Genomic DNA, 18,158 nt, shown 5'->3' with positions numbered 1-18,158 from the left:
ACTTTTGTTCTTAATTGTTAGTGAATCTATGCTGTGACTTGCACTGAAGCTCCGGGAGAGTGTAAGGGACGGTTTTCCGGCTGTTTCCTTCTCCGCCGGCACCTCTGAAGGCAGCCCCGATTGAGGGTTGCTAAGGAGCGGGGTCCTGGGTTTCCATGACGATGCGCAGGCGTTCCAGGGGAGGGTTGGGCGGCTGGAGGCCTGGCGGGAAACCCAATTTGCCGGTACAGATCACGGGTGTCCTTTCCTGTGGTTTTTAATGGAGAAACGCTCCGAGCCCTGCCTGACATTCGAGACCGTGGCGCTGTCCTGCGCGAGGGGCACTGTTTTGGGGAAGCTGGGGACACGAGCGGGCGGCGCCCACAGGGCTGCGGGCGGGCGGGCAGGCTGTGGTGGGGGCGAGCGTGTCCTTCCCCGACCCTCCCACACTCGCTGGCTTCTCAGTCACGTTAGAGGATCCTAGAGAACCTCGGGGTCCCCCCCCCCCCCAGAGAAGGGGAACACTGCTAGGTGGATTCCAACTCCGAAATGAACACAAGCATGTAATGGGTCTCTTTTTTGTTATTGTTATTGTTGTTCGTTTCTTTTGCCTACAGGACAATGTGACAGCCTGAAGGTCCTGGTACGACGCCGATTTACTTTTAAATTAATTTGAGGAATATTTCAAATTACTAAAGAACGATAGGAGGCTCGCTCGCGCGCGCCCTCTCCCTTTTTTTTTTTTAAAAACTATGTCTCTTCAGAAAACACCGTCCGCATCTCTGAACTCCTTATCATCTGAGGCCAAAAAGTCAAGAGTCTCTGTAGTCAAGGAGGAGATCGGAGGTAAACTTGAAGGATCCCGCCGACATAATCGCGGTCATTGACAGAAATCACCTTCTGTTCACCATTTTTCTTCATCAGACGTTTTCCCCCTACCCTTTTCCCCTCCCTTCTTCTGAGCCCAGGGTCTCCCTGTGTTATCAAAGCTGGTCTCTGATGATCAAATGATCAAATGATCCTCAGTGGGCACTAGAGCTGTTTTTCTGACACTCCTTCAAGTAAAACCAAAAGCCATTTTTTTTTTATAGTAGTTTAGAGCCAGTCCTGTTTAATTACTCCACCTAAAGGCTACGTTTATACTTTTTCCAAATACTGATGAGTTTTATATTGTTTTAAAAATTCACCCTCCTATTTTAAATACAATGGCATCTTTTTTGGTAGTTGGTCTCTGACATTAAGGCACTTAAAAAGAATAGTGGAGATAAGACAGACACATGCAAATCATACAAATTCTGTATTTGTATCAAGTTTTAATAATTTTTCTAAATGAGCAATTCTGTGAGCTTTTCATTCTTAGATGAATGCAGATCTACACTAGAATAAAAATTGCTGAGCTGGGCTATAGCTCAGTGATAGAGTACTTTAGGAGCATGCCTGAGGCACTGGGTTCAATCCTCAGCACCACATAAAAGTAAATAAAATAAAGTCATGCTGTCCATCTACAACTACAAAAAAAAAAAGAAAAAAATAAAAATTGCTAAAAGCATCCTCACCCTATTAGGGTAACACTTTCTCCAGTCTCACCTTCAGGAGTTGTTGGGAGAGATTCTGCTGAAGTCCCACCTAACCTTTTTGTTTCCCCCTATTTCTTCTGATATTCTATACCAAACCCTTGAGAGAGACTTGGTAGTATAAATCTTAAAAGTTTTGATGGTGATGAAAACATGGTACTTCTTTACTGAAAGTTATGAACAGTGACTACCAAATTACCTGACTGATTTCCTGGAAGCCTTTTTCCTGAATTAGCCCTACTACCCATGTTTTTTACTTCTGTGTGCTAATCAAGCTGAGAATACTCTTCACAGTTCTTATTCTATCAGCTTGCTGAGATTATTCCACTTTTCATTTCCAACAATCCTAGTTCTACTTTTACTTTGTGTGTGTGTGCCAGAGATCCAATCACAAGACTTATACATGCTAAGTAAGTGCTCTACACCGAACTGTTTCCCCAACCCCTACTTTTACTTTTAAACTCCACTTAGATCCCTTCCATCCTCAATTTTAAAAATATTTTTTAATTGTCGATGGACACAATCCTTTATTTATCTATGTTTATTTGGTGCTGAGGATCTAACCCAGTGTCTCACATGTGAGAGGCAAACACTATCACTGAGCTGCAACCCCGGCCCCCATCCTCAATTTAATACAGTCATTTTACCTTTGAATTTATTTGAGAGAAATTATAAATAATCTGACAGATTGAAGGAAAGATTTCTTGTTTTATTTGCTAATCAAAGGGAAAATAGTTGATTCCCATCATCTTAAAGCTCTCCCAGTTAAGTGAAGTGAGTTAAGTTTCAGCTTGGACTAATTCAGGTTCAGCTTTGTATATGAGGTTTTGAACCTGTTGTTTGATGTGAGTAGGGTAGGTAATACATTTCTTTTGACCAGATAATCTTTGGTGTTTTAATTATTGTTTGTTACTATCCTTTTCAATCAGAAGCAATGTTTCTCTCTATTAGGAAAATACAGATGAGAATTATGAGGCAATGTGGTAAGCTCCATCCAAAAACTTAGAATAAGAGCTTTTCTTTCCTTTTTCATTCTTAGGACTTCCTGAACTAAGGGAGCAAAGAAGTATGGTGGGTCATTCCAAACCCCTTCCTACTTCCCTTCAGAATGAGTTCATCCCCGAGGAGATTCTGCTTTCTCTGACCTATGCAGCCAATGCCGGTCCCTGTCCTGAATATTTACTGCCTCCTAAGAAAACTAAAACTCCAAAGGTGTGTAAGTTTGCATGTAGACTACTTGGGGATATTATCTCTTTGGTATCCTGTTTATTAAGTGTTAGTTGAGCACAGGTTATATATTCCAAGTGGTCTTAATTTTTTTTAAAGTAATTTTCTACATTGAAAACTCATGTTTTCACCCAAATTTCCAAGGCTTGAATATTTCTATTAGTCTGTTTTCATGTTAACTTACCAAAATTACCATACTTAGTTTTAATATTTGTAGAAATGTTCTATTTTCAGTCTTTGCCCATGCTACTGAATAAGAATTCTGCTCTATTCCACAGGGACATAAATATAAATATTCAATTCAATATATAAGTATTTCAATATAAGTAATTCAAAATATAAATATTCAATTACTAAGAATAGATTTTTTTTTGCTTGACTAGAGTGCCCTCTGCTGGATATCCATGTGTTTTTCTTTTTCCCAGGGTACTCTTCCACGCCCTGTAGACCATGTCTGGCAGCACCCTATTCGAAGGAATAAATTCAAATACCTGATTGACCATCCTGTCTCCCTGACAGGAGCTGCAAGGTAAAGAAGGAAGAGGTTCAGATAGATGCAGATTAATAGTCATTTTCTCATTTCATGTGACAGCCTTGGGAGGGGCAGGATTGGAGAACTCATAAAATCATTGATTATAAAACTTTCAGTATTTTGATAAATCAGAATACAATCCAAAAGGGTGGTCATGTTTTTGTTTATGATGATTATAAGTATGATAGCTGTAGGTATTGGCTCTGCATATTTTCAGTTTGTTTAAATTTATTTCTTTTTTGCATGTAATTGTATAGCTGTCCTTATACTCTCCTATTCCTTATTGCTACCTACTAAAAGGAGCAAGATCTGACAGGCAGAATGCCTTTAGAGTTTCCTGTATCTGTATGTATAGGTGTTTTTTGAATATCTTAGAGGAAAAAGCTTTATAATGTGGAAAACCCTGTAGAACAAGTGCTTAATTCTGGTTCTCTTCAAAGGGAACCCTTACTCTTTAATACTTTTCTAGGTCAAATCAGCAAATATTATTTATTGTTTTTGTATCATTCCTAAAACTATTCTAAGTGTCGAATTTTTTTTTCCTGTGAAGATTGTGACCCCATTTAATAAGTAAAATCCATTTATCAGTTTACTTCCTGCATGCTGCTTGCTTACCTGTCATTTTTGTCTGAAAATGCTTATTGTACTTGGGTAGGTGATTTAGTTTTTCTGAAGTTAATTTTCTAGTCTGTAAAAAAAGGTAATAAATAACTTAGGGCTGGGGTTGTGGCTCAGGGATAGAGTGCTTGCCTGGCACGTGTGAAGCACTGGGTTTGATCCTCAGCACCACATAAAATAAATAAATAAAGGTATTGTGTCTGTCTACAACTAAAAAATATAACTCAGTTTTGTGTGCCTCTAGGGATGTTGTAAAAGTACAAATGAGATAATGAATTCAAGAGCACTTGTAAAACCATAAGTGCTATTCAAGTATAAGTTGTTATTATTCAGTTATGTCTCAGTGCTACAAAGAGTGGCAGAAACTTAGTCTGTTGACTTTTGTGTCCTGGGGCTTTAGTGTCATACAGCATCTGTATTTCATTTTATGCATTTAGATCATGGATATAATTATTAATAGTAATAATTAATAGTTATGAGATATTTGAAGTACTTTGAAAAAATAGCCATATCTGAATGCAGCAATAAACTGACATTAAAGTTTTGATGTCAAATGACTTCTGAGTCAGAATTTTTAAAATGTGAAAATCAGGTAAACAGATAATGTTCCCTCGCCCCTACTGAAATGTTCTTACTATAGTCTTGGGAGCATATGGCAGAAAGGACTTGAGATGGAAAGCTTACCTTGGATTGTCAGTGACCTAATCACCTGAATCCCTGAAAGTTGTAAAGAAGGGCAGTCAAGTGGGTTGCAGATGAGATAGAAAGAGGAGGGCAGATATGCATCATGACACGGGTTCAACTTCCATTGTTAGCTTTGAGGATGGAAGGTGGGGGGTACATGAGCCAAAAAATGCAACCGGATACTAGAAGCTGGGTCTTCTAGTGACAACTCAGCTAACAGCTATCAGGGAAACAGGGGTCTCAATCTTGTATGCCCAAGGAACTGGATTCTGTTATCCTGGATACACACAAAAATGGGTCTTCTTCTAACACATCTGGAACCTCACACAGTCCTGTCACACCTAAATTTTAGCTCTGTCAAACCATATTGAACTTCTGACCTGTAGAATGGTAAGTAGTAAATTTGTGTTAAGCCAGGTACAGTGGCTTATTTATGCCTGTAATCCCAACAACTCAGGAGACTGAGGCAGGAGGATGGTAAATTCAAGGCCAGCCTGGGACCTTGTCTCAAAATAAAATAAAAAAATTTTGTGTTGCTTAAGCTAAGTTTGTGGTAATTTGTTGTGGCACCAATAGAAATACACCTGCACACAACTAATAATAACAAAACATAACTTGTCTTGCAACCTCAAATATCCAGAGCACAACAAAAAGATACAAAGTAGTATCCCTGAATCATATTTTTGATGGCTTTGTCAGAGTTTGGTAGAAAAAATAAACTACTGTAGAAAAAAAAATTTAGATATTTTTAAACAGAAAAAGAATTGAATACAAAATTGTTGAACGAGCCAAAGGAGCTGGTATGAAGCAGTGTCTGTTGAAAAAATTCCCAGGACAGGGGAAGCAGGAGGCAGCTACCAGGAAGTAGCTACCACCATAGGAGCTTTGGGTCTAAGAGTATAATACCCTGGAATAGATATTTATCCCGAGCATATGCATTTTGATTTACTTATGCCATCTTACTCTGTTTTCTCTTTGCATCCTTTTTTTCTTATTTTTTTGCTAGCTTAATAGAGTTTTTTTTCCTTTTCCCTGCTTTTAAGTGGGTGATTAAAGCACAAGGAAATGAAAGCACTCATTCTCAGAGGTGAGGGCAATAGAGAAGGATGGTGTGTGAAGCTTCTGGAATAACTGGTGAAGTTTGATCTCCTAATATGGTGGCTAACTACAAGGATATTGGTCTCATAACAAATCAAAGAGAGTTTAGCAGGATATGGTGGCACACATCCATAATTCCAGCTACTTGGGAGACTGAGGCAGGAGGATCCCAAGTTTGAAGCCTTCCTGGGTAACTTGGTAAGCTCTTTTTCAAATAAAAATTTTTTAAAAGAGCTGCTATGAGGCTGGGGATATAGCTCGGTTTGTGGAGTGCTTGCCTCACATGCACGAAGCCCTGGGTTCAGTCCCCACACCAAAAACAAAAGGGCTGATATGAGGTGATCCTTCTGTTTTAGCCTCCCAAGTTGCTGAGGTTGTTGGTATGTGCCACTATACCCCACCAGGAATCAACATAAAAAGTAATGACAACTTTGACTAGTGATTTAGCATTGGCAAGAGACAAGAGGACCACTATTAAGAGGAGGATGACCATAGAATTAATAAGTGGTGGTAGATGGCAGAATAGAGAAGTTCACATTCCTGGCTGCTCTGTGGAGTGAATCAAAGAAAACTAATAGGCAGCTTCTCAGTAAGTGAGGTACTGGAAACCTTCAGGGACACTATGAGTATACACAGTGGAAACTGCTGCCTCAGATCCATACTGTTACATGGGTAGACACACAAACAACATGAAAAAGCAAGGGAAAAAATCGCTCCAAGCAAACCAAGATACTCCAATAACAGAATCTATCAACACCACAGAAATGTCAGAGGAATTTGGACTGCATTTAGTTAAACTGATCTGCAAAGTAAAGGATGATGTAAGACAGCAAATACATGTAGCAAAAGATCACTTCAATAAAGAGATAGATTTGGGGGGGCAGACACAAACAGAAATCCTTGAAATAAAGGAAATAATAGACCAAATTAAAAATTCAATAGAAAGCATCACCAAAAGAATAAACCATTTGGAAGGCAGAACCTTAGGCAATGAAGACAAAATATGTAATCTTGAAAATAAAGTGGACCACGGAGAGAAGATGTTAAGAAACTATGAACAGAACTTCTAAGAATTATGGGAAAATATAAAAAGAGCCAAAAGATAAAGGCATGGAGATATAAACCGAAGGAATGTACAATCTTTTCAATGAAATAATAATTTATTAAACAGAAAGAATGAAATGGAAAATCAAATACAAGAGGCTTACAGGACCCCAAATGTGCAGAATTACAACAGACCCACATCATTATAATGAAAATGCCCAGCATACAGAATAAGGCTAGAATTTTAAAGGCTGTGAGAGAAAAATATCAGATTACATATAGGGGAAACCAATATGGATCTCAGCTGATTTCTTAACCCAGACCCACAAAGCTAGGAGATCCTTGAATAACATAAATCAAGCTCTGAAAAAAAATGAATGCCAGCCAAGGATCCTATATCCAGCAAAATTAAGCTTCACATTTGAAGATGAAATAAATACCTTTTATGATAAACAAAAGTTAAAAGAATTCACAACCAGGCTGGGGTTGTGGCACAGTGATAGTACACTTGCCTAGCATGCCTGAGGCACTGGGTTCAATCTCCAGCACCACAATTTAAAAAAAAAAATACCAAAAAACTAAATAAACAAATTAAAGGTATTGTGTCCATCTACAACTAATATTTTAAAAAATAATTTGCAACCAGAAAGCCTGCACTTCAGAATATTCTCAACAAAATATTCCATGAAGATGAAATGGGAAAAAAAAGTAAAAACCAATGAAGGGAGGAACTACACTAAAGGAACAGTCAATCAGAGGAGAAACTAATTCAAATTAAAAACTAGAAATAAACCAAAATGACTAGGAACAAATCATATCTCAGTAATAACCTTGAACATTAATGGCCTAAACTCATCAACCAAAAGACATAGACTGGCAGATTGGATTAAAAAACAAGGCCCAGGGCTGGGGTTGTGGCTCAGCAGTAGAGCGCTCGCCTAACATTTCCGAGTCCCTGGGTTCGATCCTCAGCACCACATAAAAAAATAAATAATTAAAATAAAGATATTGTGTCCAACTAAAAAATATTAAAAACAACAAAAACAAGACCCAACAATATGCTGTCTCCAAGAGACTCATCTCATAGGCAAAGATATCCACAGACTGAAGGTGAAAGGATGGGAAAAAACAGATCACTCACATGGATCATGTAAACAAGCAGGGGTTTCTAGCCTCATATCAGATAAAGTGGACCTCAAGCTAAAGTTAATCAGAAGGGATGAAGAAGGACATTCCATACTGCTTAAGGGAATTATACGTCAAAAAGACATAACAATCACAAATATTTATGCTCCAAGCAATGAAGCATCTACGTACATCAAACAAACTCTTCTGAACTTAAGAATCAAATAGATCACAATCCAATAATACTGGGTGACTTTAACTCACCTCTCTGAATACTGGGTAGATCTTCCAAACAAAAACTTCCAAACTATAGAACTAAATAATACAATCAATAATTTAGATTTAACAGACATATAGAATATTTCATCCATTAATGATGGAATACACTTTCTTCTCAGTAGCACATGGATCCTTCTCTAATATAGACCATGTTATGTAAGCTATCACGTGTGTTAGCATATAATTGCAAAATTACCTTAATATATTTTTGACATCTATGGGATTATTTTGATAGCTCCCTTTCCATTGGTATTAAATTGTGTGTTCTTATTTTTTCTTTAGACTTGTTTGATTTTTATCAAATTTTAGCTGTATTATTTCTTCTCTAGATCATATATTTCTGCTCCTACTCTTATTTTTCCTTCCTACTACTTAATTTGAAAATAACTTGATTGTTATTCTAGCTTCTTTCTGATACAAGTACTTTAAGTTATAAATGTTCATCTGAGTACTGTTTAATCCTAGAGATCCTAGTATTTTAAGTTTTTATTATCACTTTGTTCAAAGCACTTCTTATTTACTTTCCTTGTGCTTTATTCCTTGACCTCAGAAATATTTATAAATGTGCCATTTAATTTTGAAATAGTTGGCATGGGGGTGGGGTTCTGTATATCTTAAGGTAATTGGTTTCTGATGTAATAAATGATGCAGGAATTATAGTCTGCATGATGTCAAATTTTAGAAAAAGTAATGGAAATGCTTTTTGTATTGATTGTTTTGGTTACATACATGCAAAAACTGATCAAATTGCGTACTTCAAATATGCATTTTATTGTACTTCAATTATACCTCAATAAAACCATGGGGAAAAAAGAACTAATAAGTGGTAGCAGTAGATTGGATATTAGGTACAAAGGATGGGAAGGGATTGATTATAGATGTTGAGATTTTGGTGAAGAGAGTGGTGGTGTTAATTGACAGTGAATACTAGAGAGGGAAAAGAAGGAACGGAAGAACGATTTAGTTGTGCCTACAGGGTAACATCTATGATAATGTGAGATTTGATGATATTGTCAAGGAAGAAAATGTAGGGGAAAGAAGAGTAAGAGGGATGAGGATGCAACTTTGTAGAGTACTTCCATTTAGTAGCAGGAGAGCACAAAGAAGTCTAAGAAAGTAGAAAGGATAAACCAGGAGCATCTAGTACCACAGGAAATTGAGGAGGAGAGTGTTTTTAAACAGAGATGATCAGTCCTAGAAAATATTCCACAGTGTAGTGGAAGATAACTAATAAGAAATTATTTAACTTGGCAGTGGGAAGTATCATCAGCTTTTTGGGGAATGGTTTTGGGGGATGTTTGGGTAGGAATTAGATTGAAGGGAAATTTTAGGAAGTTTGATATTTAACAGAAAGCAAGAGATAGATAGATAGATAGCCAGTCAGCCATATAGAACAGTCATACACAGACTGGTAATGCCTGGTCAAGAAAAAGATTTTTAGAGAAAAGACTAAAATTGTAGGAAATACACAGAAATTATGATTGATGGAACAGGAGCTGTGAGGGTATGGGCAAAGATGTAATGAAGGTACATAAGTGGAAGGAATAACCATAGAAACAGTATCTTAACCTGAGATGGAAGGAAAAGAAAGAGTTTGTGATGAGAATGAGAAATATCAGATAGAAAAGAGGAAGAATGCACGGCAACTTGTACCTAGTGCCTCAGGAGAGTATGAGGTAAGGAGATCAGTTTTTCCTGACATAAATGACATTTTACTCACTAATAAGATATGTGTCTATACTGAATATGTAAGGCTTTTTCTTGTCATCATTCCCTAAACAATTTAGCATAACAACTCTTTTTTTTTTTTTTTAAAGAGAGAGTGGAGGGAGAGATAGAGAGAGAGAGAATGAATTTTTTTTTTAATATTTATTTTTTAGTTTTTCGGCAGGCACAACATCTTTGCTTGTATGTGGTGCTGAGGATTGAACCCGGGCCGCACGCATGCCAGGCGAGCGCGCTACTGCTTGAGCCACATCCCCAGCCCCTGTTTGTTTGTTTTTTAAAGAGAAAGAGAGAGAGAGAGAATTTTAATATTTACTTTTTAGTTTTCGGCGGACCCAACATGTTTGTCTGTATATGGTGCTGAGGATCAAACCCCGGCCGCACGCATGCCAGGCGAGCGCGCCACCGCCTGAGCCACATCCCCAGCCCCGCATAACAACTCTTTACCATCTGTATTTAGTTAGCTAGGCAGAACAGTTATTTTTTAAAATATATTTTTATATATCTATATTTTCTCATTTTTAGGGACATTTCTTTTCTGTATGACATAAAACGTGTAAAAGGAGAGATTAGAGAGAATGTAGTTTGTCCTCCACGAATGGACCGTTCATTAGAGTCACATGATGGTGCCATGGTGCCTCATAAGGTAAAGTATTTGAAAAGTCATCTCTCCTCCTTTGTTTTAAAAATAATTTCCCCCAAATATAAGGCAATCTGACACTATAACACTGCATTGTTTATTTGTTTTCATAGAGCTTTCCAATTATTTCTTTAAAAGGGTAGTTCGTGGGAAAAAGATTAAAGATATTAAGCCATTTTTCAAACCACAGTTATCTGCTTTAATCTAGAAAAGTATGGGAGACTAGGTTTTCCCCTCACAGAAATCCACATGTAATTTTGTAGAATTCTTATCCTTGGTGTGTTGCTAAATTGAATTTTAAGCTTCCTGCTGAATCAAATAAAAAAAGAGTTAATGAATTTCTAAGTGCAGTTGGCCCTCTACGCTTGAGGATTCCCCACCTGCATATACAACAAACCACAGATAGAAAATATTTGAAAAAATATTGTCTTTGTGCTGAATATAAGTCCTTTTCTTGTCGTTATTCCCTAAACCATTCGGTATAACAATTTTTTTCCATCTGTATGGGGGCCTGGACCACCCCCTGCACATATCAAGGGATGATTGTACTAGAACTAAAGTTGCTCTCTAACTCATGGTTATTTTTAACATGTGCTCTGCTTAATTTTTTTTTGTCATCTGTATTGACCCACATTGCTAATATTGTTATTTCTCTAATCAAAATATTTCAATAAATAGTATACCTTTCGGATAGAAATTAGTATTTGTGCAATTTAATTTTTTCATCTATTTAGATGGTCTTCATTTTCTTTTCTTTTCAGCCAAAGACATTAACAGATACTTTGATTCCTGAAGAATTTCATATTGTGTCAAGTACAGGAGTTTCAGGTTTGGAGTGTTATGATGAGTGAGTACTATGTTGTGTATTGAATATCTGAGGTGCCCAACCGTTGTTGCCCCTTCGCACACACATCATGTTCATGTAGTGTGAAAGTATTTGAGGTAGCCACCTTAAACAATTTAAGAAAGATGCCACAACTAATGAGAAAGACTTAAAAACATTTGATATTTTAGTTATTAACTCTTCTCTATCTTTTCCTGCCATTTAATTTTGAATTTTTTAAAAAATGGAACTTTGGGGAATGAAATCTACCACACTGTGTATGACTAGACCACAGTAAATCCCATATATGTGTGTGTATATGTGTGTGTGTATACATATATATGAAGTTATGTATTGATTGAAATAATAATAATAATAATAATAATAATAATAATAATAGAAAGGAGATGAGTAGAATAGATGGATCAGGGGAAGGAGGAAGGGAGGGAAAGGGAAGGTTTTGGGGAATGAGATTGATCAAATTATGTGCATGTATGAATATAGCATAATGAATTTTACAATGTACAATTATAATGCACCAATAAAAATAAATAAAAATGGGATTTTTTCTGAGTGCTTTTTTGTTCTGAATGCTTGACCATGTCCTTTAGGAATGGTTATGATCAATGACCACGCAGACAAAGTAAAGTAATAAAGTCAGGATTTCATAATGCACACTCAGGGATTTGCTCCAGACTGCAGACCAGTCATTGATTCCTGTTTGTCTGATTGCCAATGAGATCTTGCTTTTATTTTCTGAAGCAACATTTAATTGTTTTATAGTTTAAAAAACTAGAACTTTGGACTATGGTTTTTTAATAAAACATTCAGAGGATGTCACTCTTTGGATCTTATATAATAACATGGCATTTCCTTATAAGAACAGTATTTTGAAAGTACAACTATGTGGAATGCATTTTTTGGGTTACTTTCTGTTGTTTTTTAATATAATTCTGATAACTGATAAAAAATTACAAAAGTAGGACAAGGAACTCCCACATGCTCTTTATCCTGATTCATTGGGTATTTATATTTTGTTCTGTTTGCTTTTACACATAAACACATACTTTAAATGTATGTTTTTTAACCCAGGCATCAGGAAAAATGGGTTCTAGTTTCATAATAGCTTCTTAAACAGTTTATGACCTGTTTAGTAAGTTAAATTTGTTGACTTCAATATTCTTAGGACAGCCTTCTACCTTTTTTCTTTTTTTTCTTTCGTGGTGCTGAGGATTGAACCCAGGTCCTTACGCATGTTAGGTAAGCCCTTTACCACTGAGCTAAAAACCCAGCCCCTCCTTTCACCTTTGAAATAGCTAAAAAGACATGTTTTTTTTTTCTTTTATTGTATTTTATTGAATTGAAATTTTCAAATTTTGACACATCAAGGAATGTGATAAAATCTCCTTTACTAAAATGTTCCAAATATGACAAATGTCTTTATATCTAAGTTTGTAGATGTCTGTAGATATTTGGTATTATCTCGTCTGCAAATGGCAGACCTTTATCATCACCTTCAAGCTTCTAAATTCCATGAAGTATTTTTCTTGAACTGGGGATAGAACCCAGGGGTGCTCTATCACTGAACTAAAGCTCCAGCTCTTGTTTATATTTTATTTTGAGACAGGTTGCTAATTTGCCCATGCTAGTCTTGAACTCTGGATCCTCCTGACTCAGCCTCAGAGTAGCTGGAATTACATGTGTGTTCCACTGTACCTGGCTCCATTAGGTTTTAATTTTATCATGTGATTTATTCTGATTTCTTTTAGTAGAGAACGATACTTAGAAACCAAGATTCTGGGTATTAGGTGTGCTAATTGATAAACAGGCCAGAGTATTATCTGTACTGCATGCTAAGCTCATGCCCTACCACTGAGCTACATCTCAAAATATTTTCTTAAAATAACATTCACTCATTTTTTTTAATTGTAGCAAATATACTACTCTCCTGACAGATAGTGAAAACAGGCTGTTACTCTTCCCATCCATGTGAGTAGAATTTATTTTCTCAAGTATTTTTAGAATAGTTAGATACACATATATTTCTTTTAATTGGTATTTTATTAAGTAAAATGTTATAATAATAATTGCTTATAATTCTGTCATATAAACAATTTTTATATGTCCAATTGTATATTTCAATTTATGTTAATTTATCAACTTTATTTAAGTACTGTAAAATTCTTTTATATTCTACATTTAATCTTTAGTATTTCTCCATTTTGCTAGTTTATCTTTCTTTGTTCTTTTTCTTCTCCTACCTTGTGAGGTAACCGATGTTAATCATCCTACACAATAGTTCTATGGAATCTTTGAAGGGGATAATTATTTTAAGAAAAAGAAGATCATGCTATTTGCAATTTTCTTATTTTTAATTTTTCACTGTATTACTTATATCCTACTCTATCAGCTGGTGTACGTTTAATGCTTTAAAACACCATTAATATTACATCATATATACATTTTCATTAAAAGTTTTACATTCTTTTTGTCACTTGAGATGACTTTTTGTAATGCTAATTGTATAAGTCTACCACTTTAATCTTTTAGGAAACCTAATAAAAGAGTAGAAGTTATCAAGCTGAATGATGTGATGGATATTATGCTGGAGAGGGCTGGTGTAGAAAATGAGGAATATAGAGGACCAACCAAGGTAATTGTAAAGATCAGTGTAACCCAGAAGTAGAGCATGTACTCTGGAAGCAGAATGCCTGGGCTGGAATACTGACTCTGCCATTTATTAGTTGGTGACCTTGGGCAAATCATTTAATGTCCTTTTGCCTTAGTTTCCTAATTTGTAAATCATAGTTAATAATAGTATCTACCTCATGGGGGTTAATGTGAGATGAAATGAAATAATAACTATAAAGTACTTGCACATAGTAAACACTATATAATTATTTTTTAGTATAGTTATATATTGCTTAATAATGGGGATATACTCTGAGAACTACATTGTTAGGCAATTTTGTCACTGTGTCAGTATCATAGTGTATACTTACAAAAATCTGTGTACACAAACCTATACTACTACACACCTAGGATATATGGCATATCCTATTACTACTGCAAGTTACTGTACTGAATAACATGGGCAGCTGCAACACTATGGTTAGTATTTATGTATTTAATTACAGAAAAGGGCAGTGAAAATTAATTAAAATTAAAAGGTGAGAGGAATTTTTCAGCTCCATTAGGGATCATCCTCATATATGTGGTTTGCTGTTGACGGAAATGTTGTTATGCAACAAAAACATGGCTGTATTATTATTATTGTACTTCATTGAACATAATGCATCAGTGATTTTAAGACCTTTGTTAGTTATTCATTTTTACTTTTAATTGGCATAATAATTATGTGTATTTATTGGGTAGGTGCAATGTGATATTTCTTTTTTTTTTGATTAATTTTTATTGTTGGTTGTTCAAAACATTACATAGTTCTTGATATATCATATTTCACACTTTGATTCAAGTGGGATATGAACTCCCATTTTTACCCCGTATACAGATTGCAGAATCACATCAGTTACACATCCATTGATTTACATATTGCCATACTAGTGTCTGTTGTATTCTGCTGCCTTTCCTATCCTCTACTATCCCCCCTCCCCCCTCCCCTCCCCTCTTCTCTCTCTACCCCCTCTACTGTAATTCATTTCTCCCCCTTATATTTTTTTTCCCTTTCCCCTCACTTCCTTTTCTGTGTAATTTTGTATACCCCTGAGGGTCTCCTTCTCTTTCCATGCAATTTCCCTTCTCTCTCCCTTTCCTTCCCACCTCTCATCCCTGTTTAATGTTAATCTTCTTCTCATGCTCTTCATCCCTACTCTGTTCTTAGTTACTCTCCTTATATCAAAGAAGATATTTGGCATTTGTTTTTAAGGGATTGGCTAGCTTCACTTAGCATAATCTGCTCTAATGCCATCCATTTCCCTGCAAATTCTATGATTTTGTCATTTTTTAATGCAGAGTAATACTCCATTGTGTATAAATGCCACATTTTTTTTTATCCATTCATCTATTGAAGGGCATCTAGGTTGGTTCCACAGTCTTGCTATTGTGAATTGTGCTGCTATGAACATCGATGAGCAGTGTCCCTGTAGTATGCTCTTTTTAGGTCTTTAGGGAATAGAAGGGGAATAGCTGGGTCAAATGGTGGTTCCATCCCCAGCTTTCCAAGAAATCTCCATACTGCTTTCCAAATTGGCCGCACCAATTTGCAGTCCCACCAGCAATGTACAAGTGAACCCTTTTCCCCACATCCTCGCCAGCACTTGTTGTTGTATGACTTCCTAATGGCTGCCAATCTTACTGGAGTGAGATGGTATCTTAGGGTGGTTTTGATTTGCATTTCTCTGACTGCTAGAGATGGTGAGCATTTTTTCATGTACTTGTTGATTGATTGTATGTCCTCTTCTGAGAAATGTCTGTTCAGGTCCTTGGCCCATTTGTTGATTGGGTTATTTGTTATCATATTGTCTAATTTTTTTAGTTCTTTGTATATTCTGGATATTAGGGCTCTGTCTGAAGTGTGAGGAGTAAAGATTTGTTCCCAGGATGTAGGCTCCCTATTTACCTCTCTTATTGTTTCTTTTGCTGAGAAAAAACTTTTTAGTTTGAGTAAGTCCCATTTGTTGATTCTAGTTATTAACTCTTGTGCTATGGGTGTCCTATTGAGGAATTTGGAGCCTGACCCCACAGTATGTAGATCGTAGCCAACTTTTTTTTTCTATCAGATGCCGTGTCTCTGATTTGATATCAAGTTCCTTGATCCACTTTGATTTAACTTTTGTGCATGGCGAGAGAAAGGGATTAAGTTTCATTTTGTTGCATATGGATTTCCAGTTTTCCCAGCACCATTTGTTGAAGATGCTATCCTTCCTCCATTTCATGCTTTTAGCCCCTTTATCAAATATAAGATAGTTGTAGTTTTGTGGATTGGTTTCTGTGTCCTCTATTCTGTACCATTGGTCCACCCGCCTGTTTTGGTACCAGTACCATGCTGTTTTTGTTACTATTGCTCTGTAGTATAGTTTGAAGTCTGGTATTGCTATACCGCCTGATTCACACTTCCTGCTTAGCCTTGTTTTTGCTATTCTGGGTCTTTTATTTTTCCATACGAATTTCATGATTGCTTTATCTATTTCTACAAGAAATACCATTGGGATTTTGATTGGCATTGCATTAAACCTATAGAGAACTTTTGGTAATATCGCCATTTTGATGATGTTAATTCTACCTATCCATGAACAGGGTATATTTTTCCATCTTCTAACATCTTCTTCTATTTCTCTCTTTAGGGTTCTGTAGTTTTCATTGTATAAGTCTTTCACCTCTTTTGTTAGGTTGATTCCCAAGTATTTTATTTTTTTTTGAGGATATTGTGAATGGAGTGGTTGTCCTCATTTCCATTTCAGAGGATTTGTCACTGATATACAGGAATGCCTTTGATTTATGCGTGTTGATTTTATATCCTGCCAGTTTGCTGAATTCATTTATTAGCTCTAATAGTTTCTTTGTAGACCCTTTTGGGTCTGCTAGGTATAGAATCATGTCATCTGCAAATAGTGATAATTTAAGTTCTTCTTTTCCTATTTTTATGCCTTTAATTTCTTTCGTCTGTCTAATTGCTCTGGCCAGTGATTCGAGAACTATGTTGAACAGAAGTGGTGAGAGAGGGTATCCCTGTCTCGTTCCAGATTTTAGAGGGAATGCCTTCAGTTTTTCTCCATTCAGAATGATGCTAGCCTGAGGCTTAGCATAGATTGCTTTTACAATATTGAGGTATGTTCCTGTTATCCCTAGTTTTTCTAGAGTTTTGAACATAAAGGAATGCTGTACTTTGTCGAATGCTTTTTCTGCATCTATCGAGATGATCATATGGTTCTTATTTTTAAGCCTGTTGATGTGGTGAATAACATTTATTGATTTCCGTATATTGAACCAGCCTTGCATCCCAGGGATAAATCCTACCTGATCATGGTGCACAATTTTTTTGATATGTTTTTGTATCCGATTCGCCAGAATTTTATTGAGGATTTTTGCATCTAGATTCATTAGACATATTGGTCTGTAGTTTTCTTTCTTTGAAGTGTCTTTGTCTGGTTTAGGAATCAGGGTGATGTTGGCCTCGTAGAATGAATTTGGAAGTTATCCCTCTTTTTCTATTTCCTCAAATAGCTTGAAAAGTATTGGTATTAGTTCCTCTTTAAAGGTTTTGTAAAACTCTGCTATATACCCATCCGGTCCTGCGCTTTTCTTAGTTGGTAGTCTTTTGATGGTTTCTTCTATTTCCTCAATTGATATTGGTCTGTTTAGGTTGTCAATATCCTCCTGACTCAATCTGGGCAGATCATATGACTTAAGAAATTTATCGATGCCTTCACTATCTTCTATTTTATTGGAGTATAAGGATTCAAAATAATTTCTGATAATCTTCTGTATTTCTGAAGTGTCTGTTGTGATATTGCCTTTTTCATCCCATATGCTAGTAATTTGAGTTCTCTCTCTTCTTCCCTTCGTTAGCGTGGCTAAGGGTCTGTCGATTTTATTTATTTTTTCAAAGAACCAACTTTTAGTTTTGTCAATTTTTTCAATTGTTTCTTTTGTTTCGATTTCATTAATTTCAGCTCTGATTTTAATTATTTCTTGCCTTCTACTTCTTTTGCTGTTGTTTTGCTCTTCTTTTTCTAGGATTTTGAGATGAAGTATTAGATCATTTTTCTTTTTTTAAGGAATGAACTCCAAGCAATGAATTTTCCTCTTAGAACTGCTTTCAATGTGTCCCACAGATTCTGATATGTTGTG

The 18,158-nt window shown here is 36.1% G+C and overlaps 1 protein-coding gene across 1 annotated transcript in view; it reads left to right on the top strand.

Moving 5' to 3' along the window:
• The first annotated feature begins 731 nt into the window (after positions 1 to 731).
• The window catches only part of Axdnd1 (axonemal dynein light chain domain containing 1), a 95,327-nt gene continuing 77,900 nt past the window's right edge, over positions 732 to 18,158 (top strand). The window contains exons 1-7 of the mRNA XM_076872940.1: positions 732 to 825; positions 2,593 to 2,765; positions 3,206 to 3,309; positions 10,411 to 10,531; positions 11,287 to 11,372; positions 13,281 to 13,337; positions 13,899 to 14,001. Of these exons, the coding sequence (XP_076729055.1) occupies positions 732 to 825; positions 2,593 to 2,765; positions 3,206 to 3,309; positions 10,411 to 10,531; positions 11,287 to 11,372; positions 13,281 to 13,337; positions 13,899 to 14,001 (738 nt within the window). The remainder of the gene's footprint in view (positions 826 to 2,592; positions 2,766 to 3,205; positions 3,310 to 10,410; positions 10,532 to 11,286; positions 11,373 to 13,280; positions 13,338 to 13,898; positions 14,002 to 18,158) is intronic.

Source organism: Callospermophilus lateralis, chromosome 13 (genome assembly GCF_048772815.1).
Source record: "Callospermophilus lateralis isolate mCalLat2 chromosome 13, mCalLat2.hap1, whole genome shotgun sequence".
Lineage (NCBI taxonomy): Eukaryota > Metazoa > Chordata > Mammalia > Rodentia > Sciuridae > Callospermophilus > Callospermophilus lateralis.
Note: the sequence above shows the minus strand (reverse complement) of the source record. Positions and strands in the feature narration are given on the sequence as shown.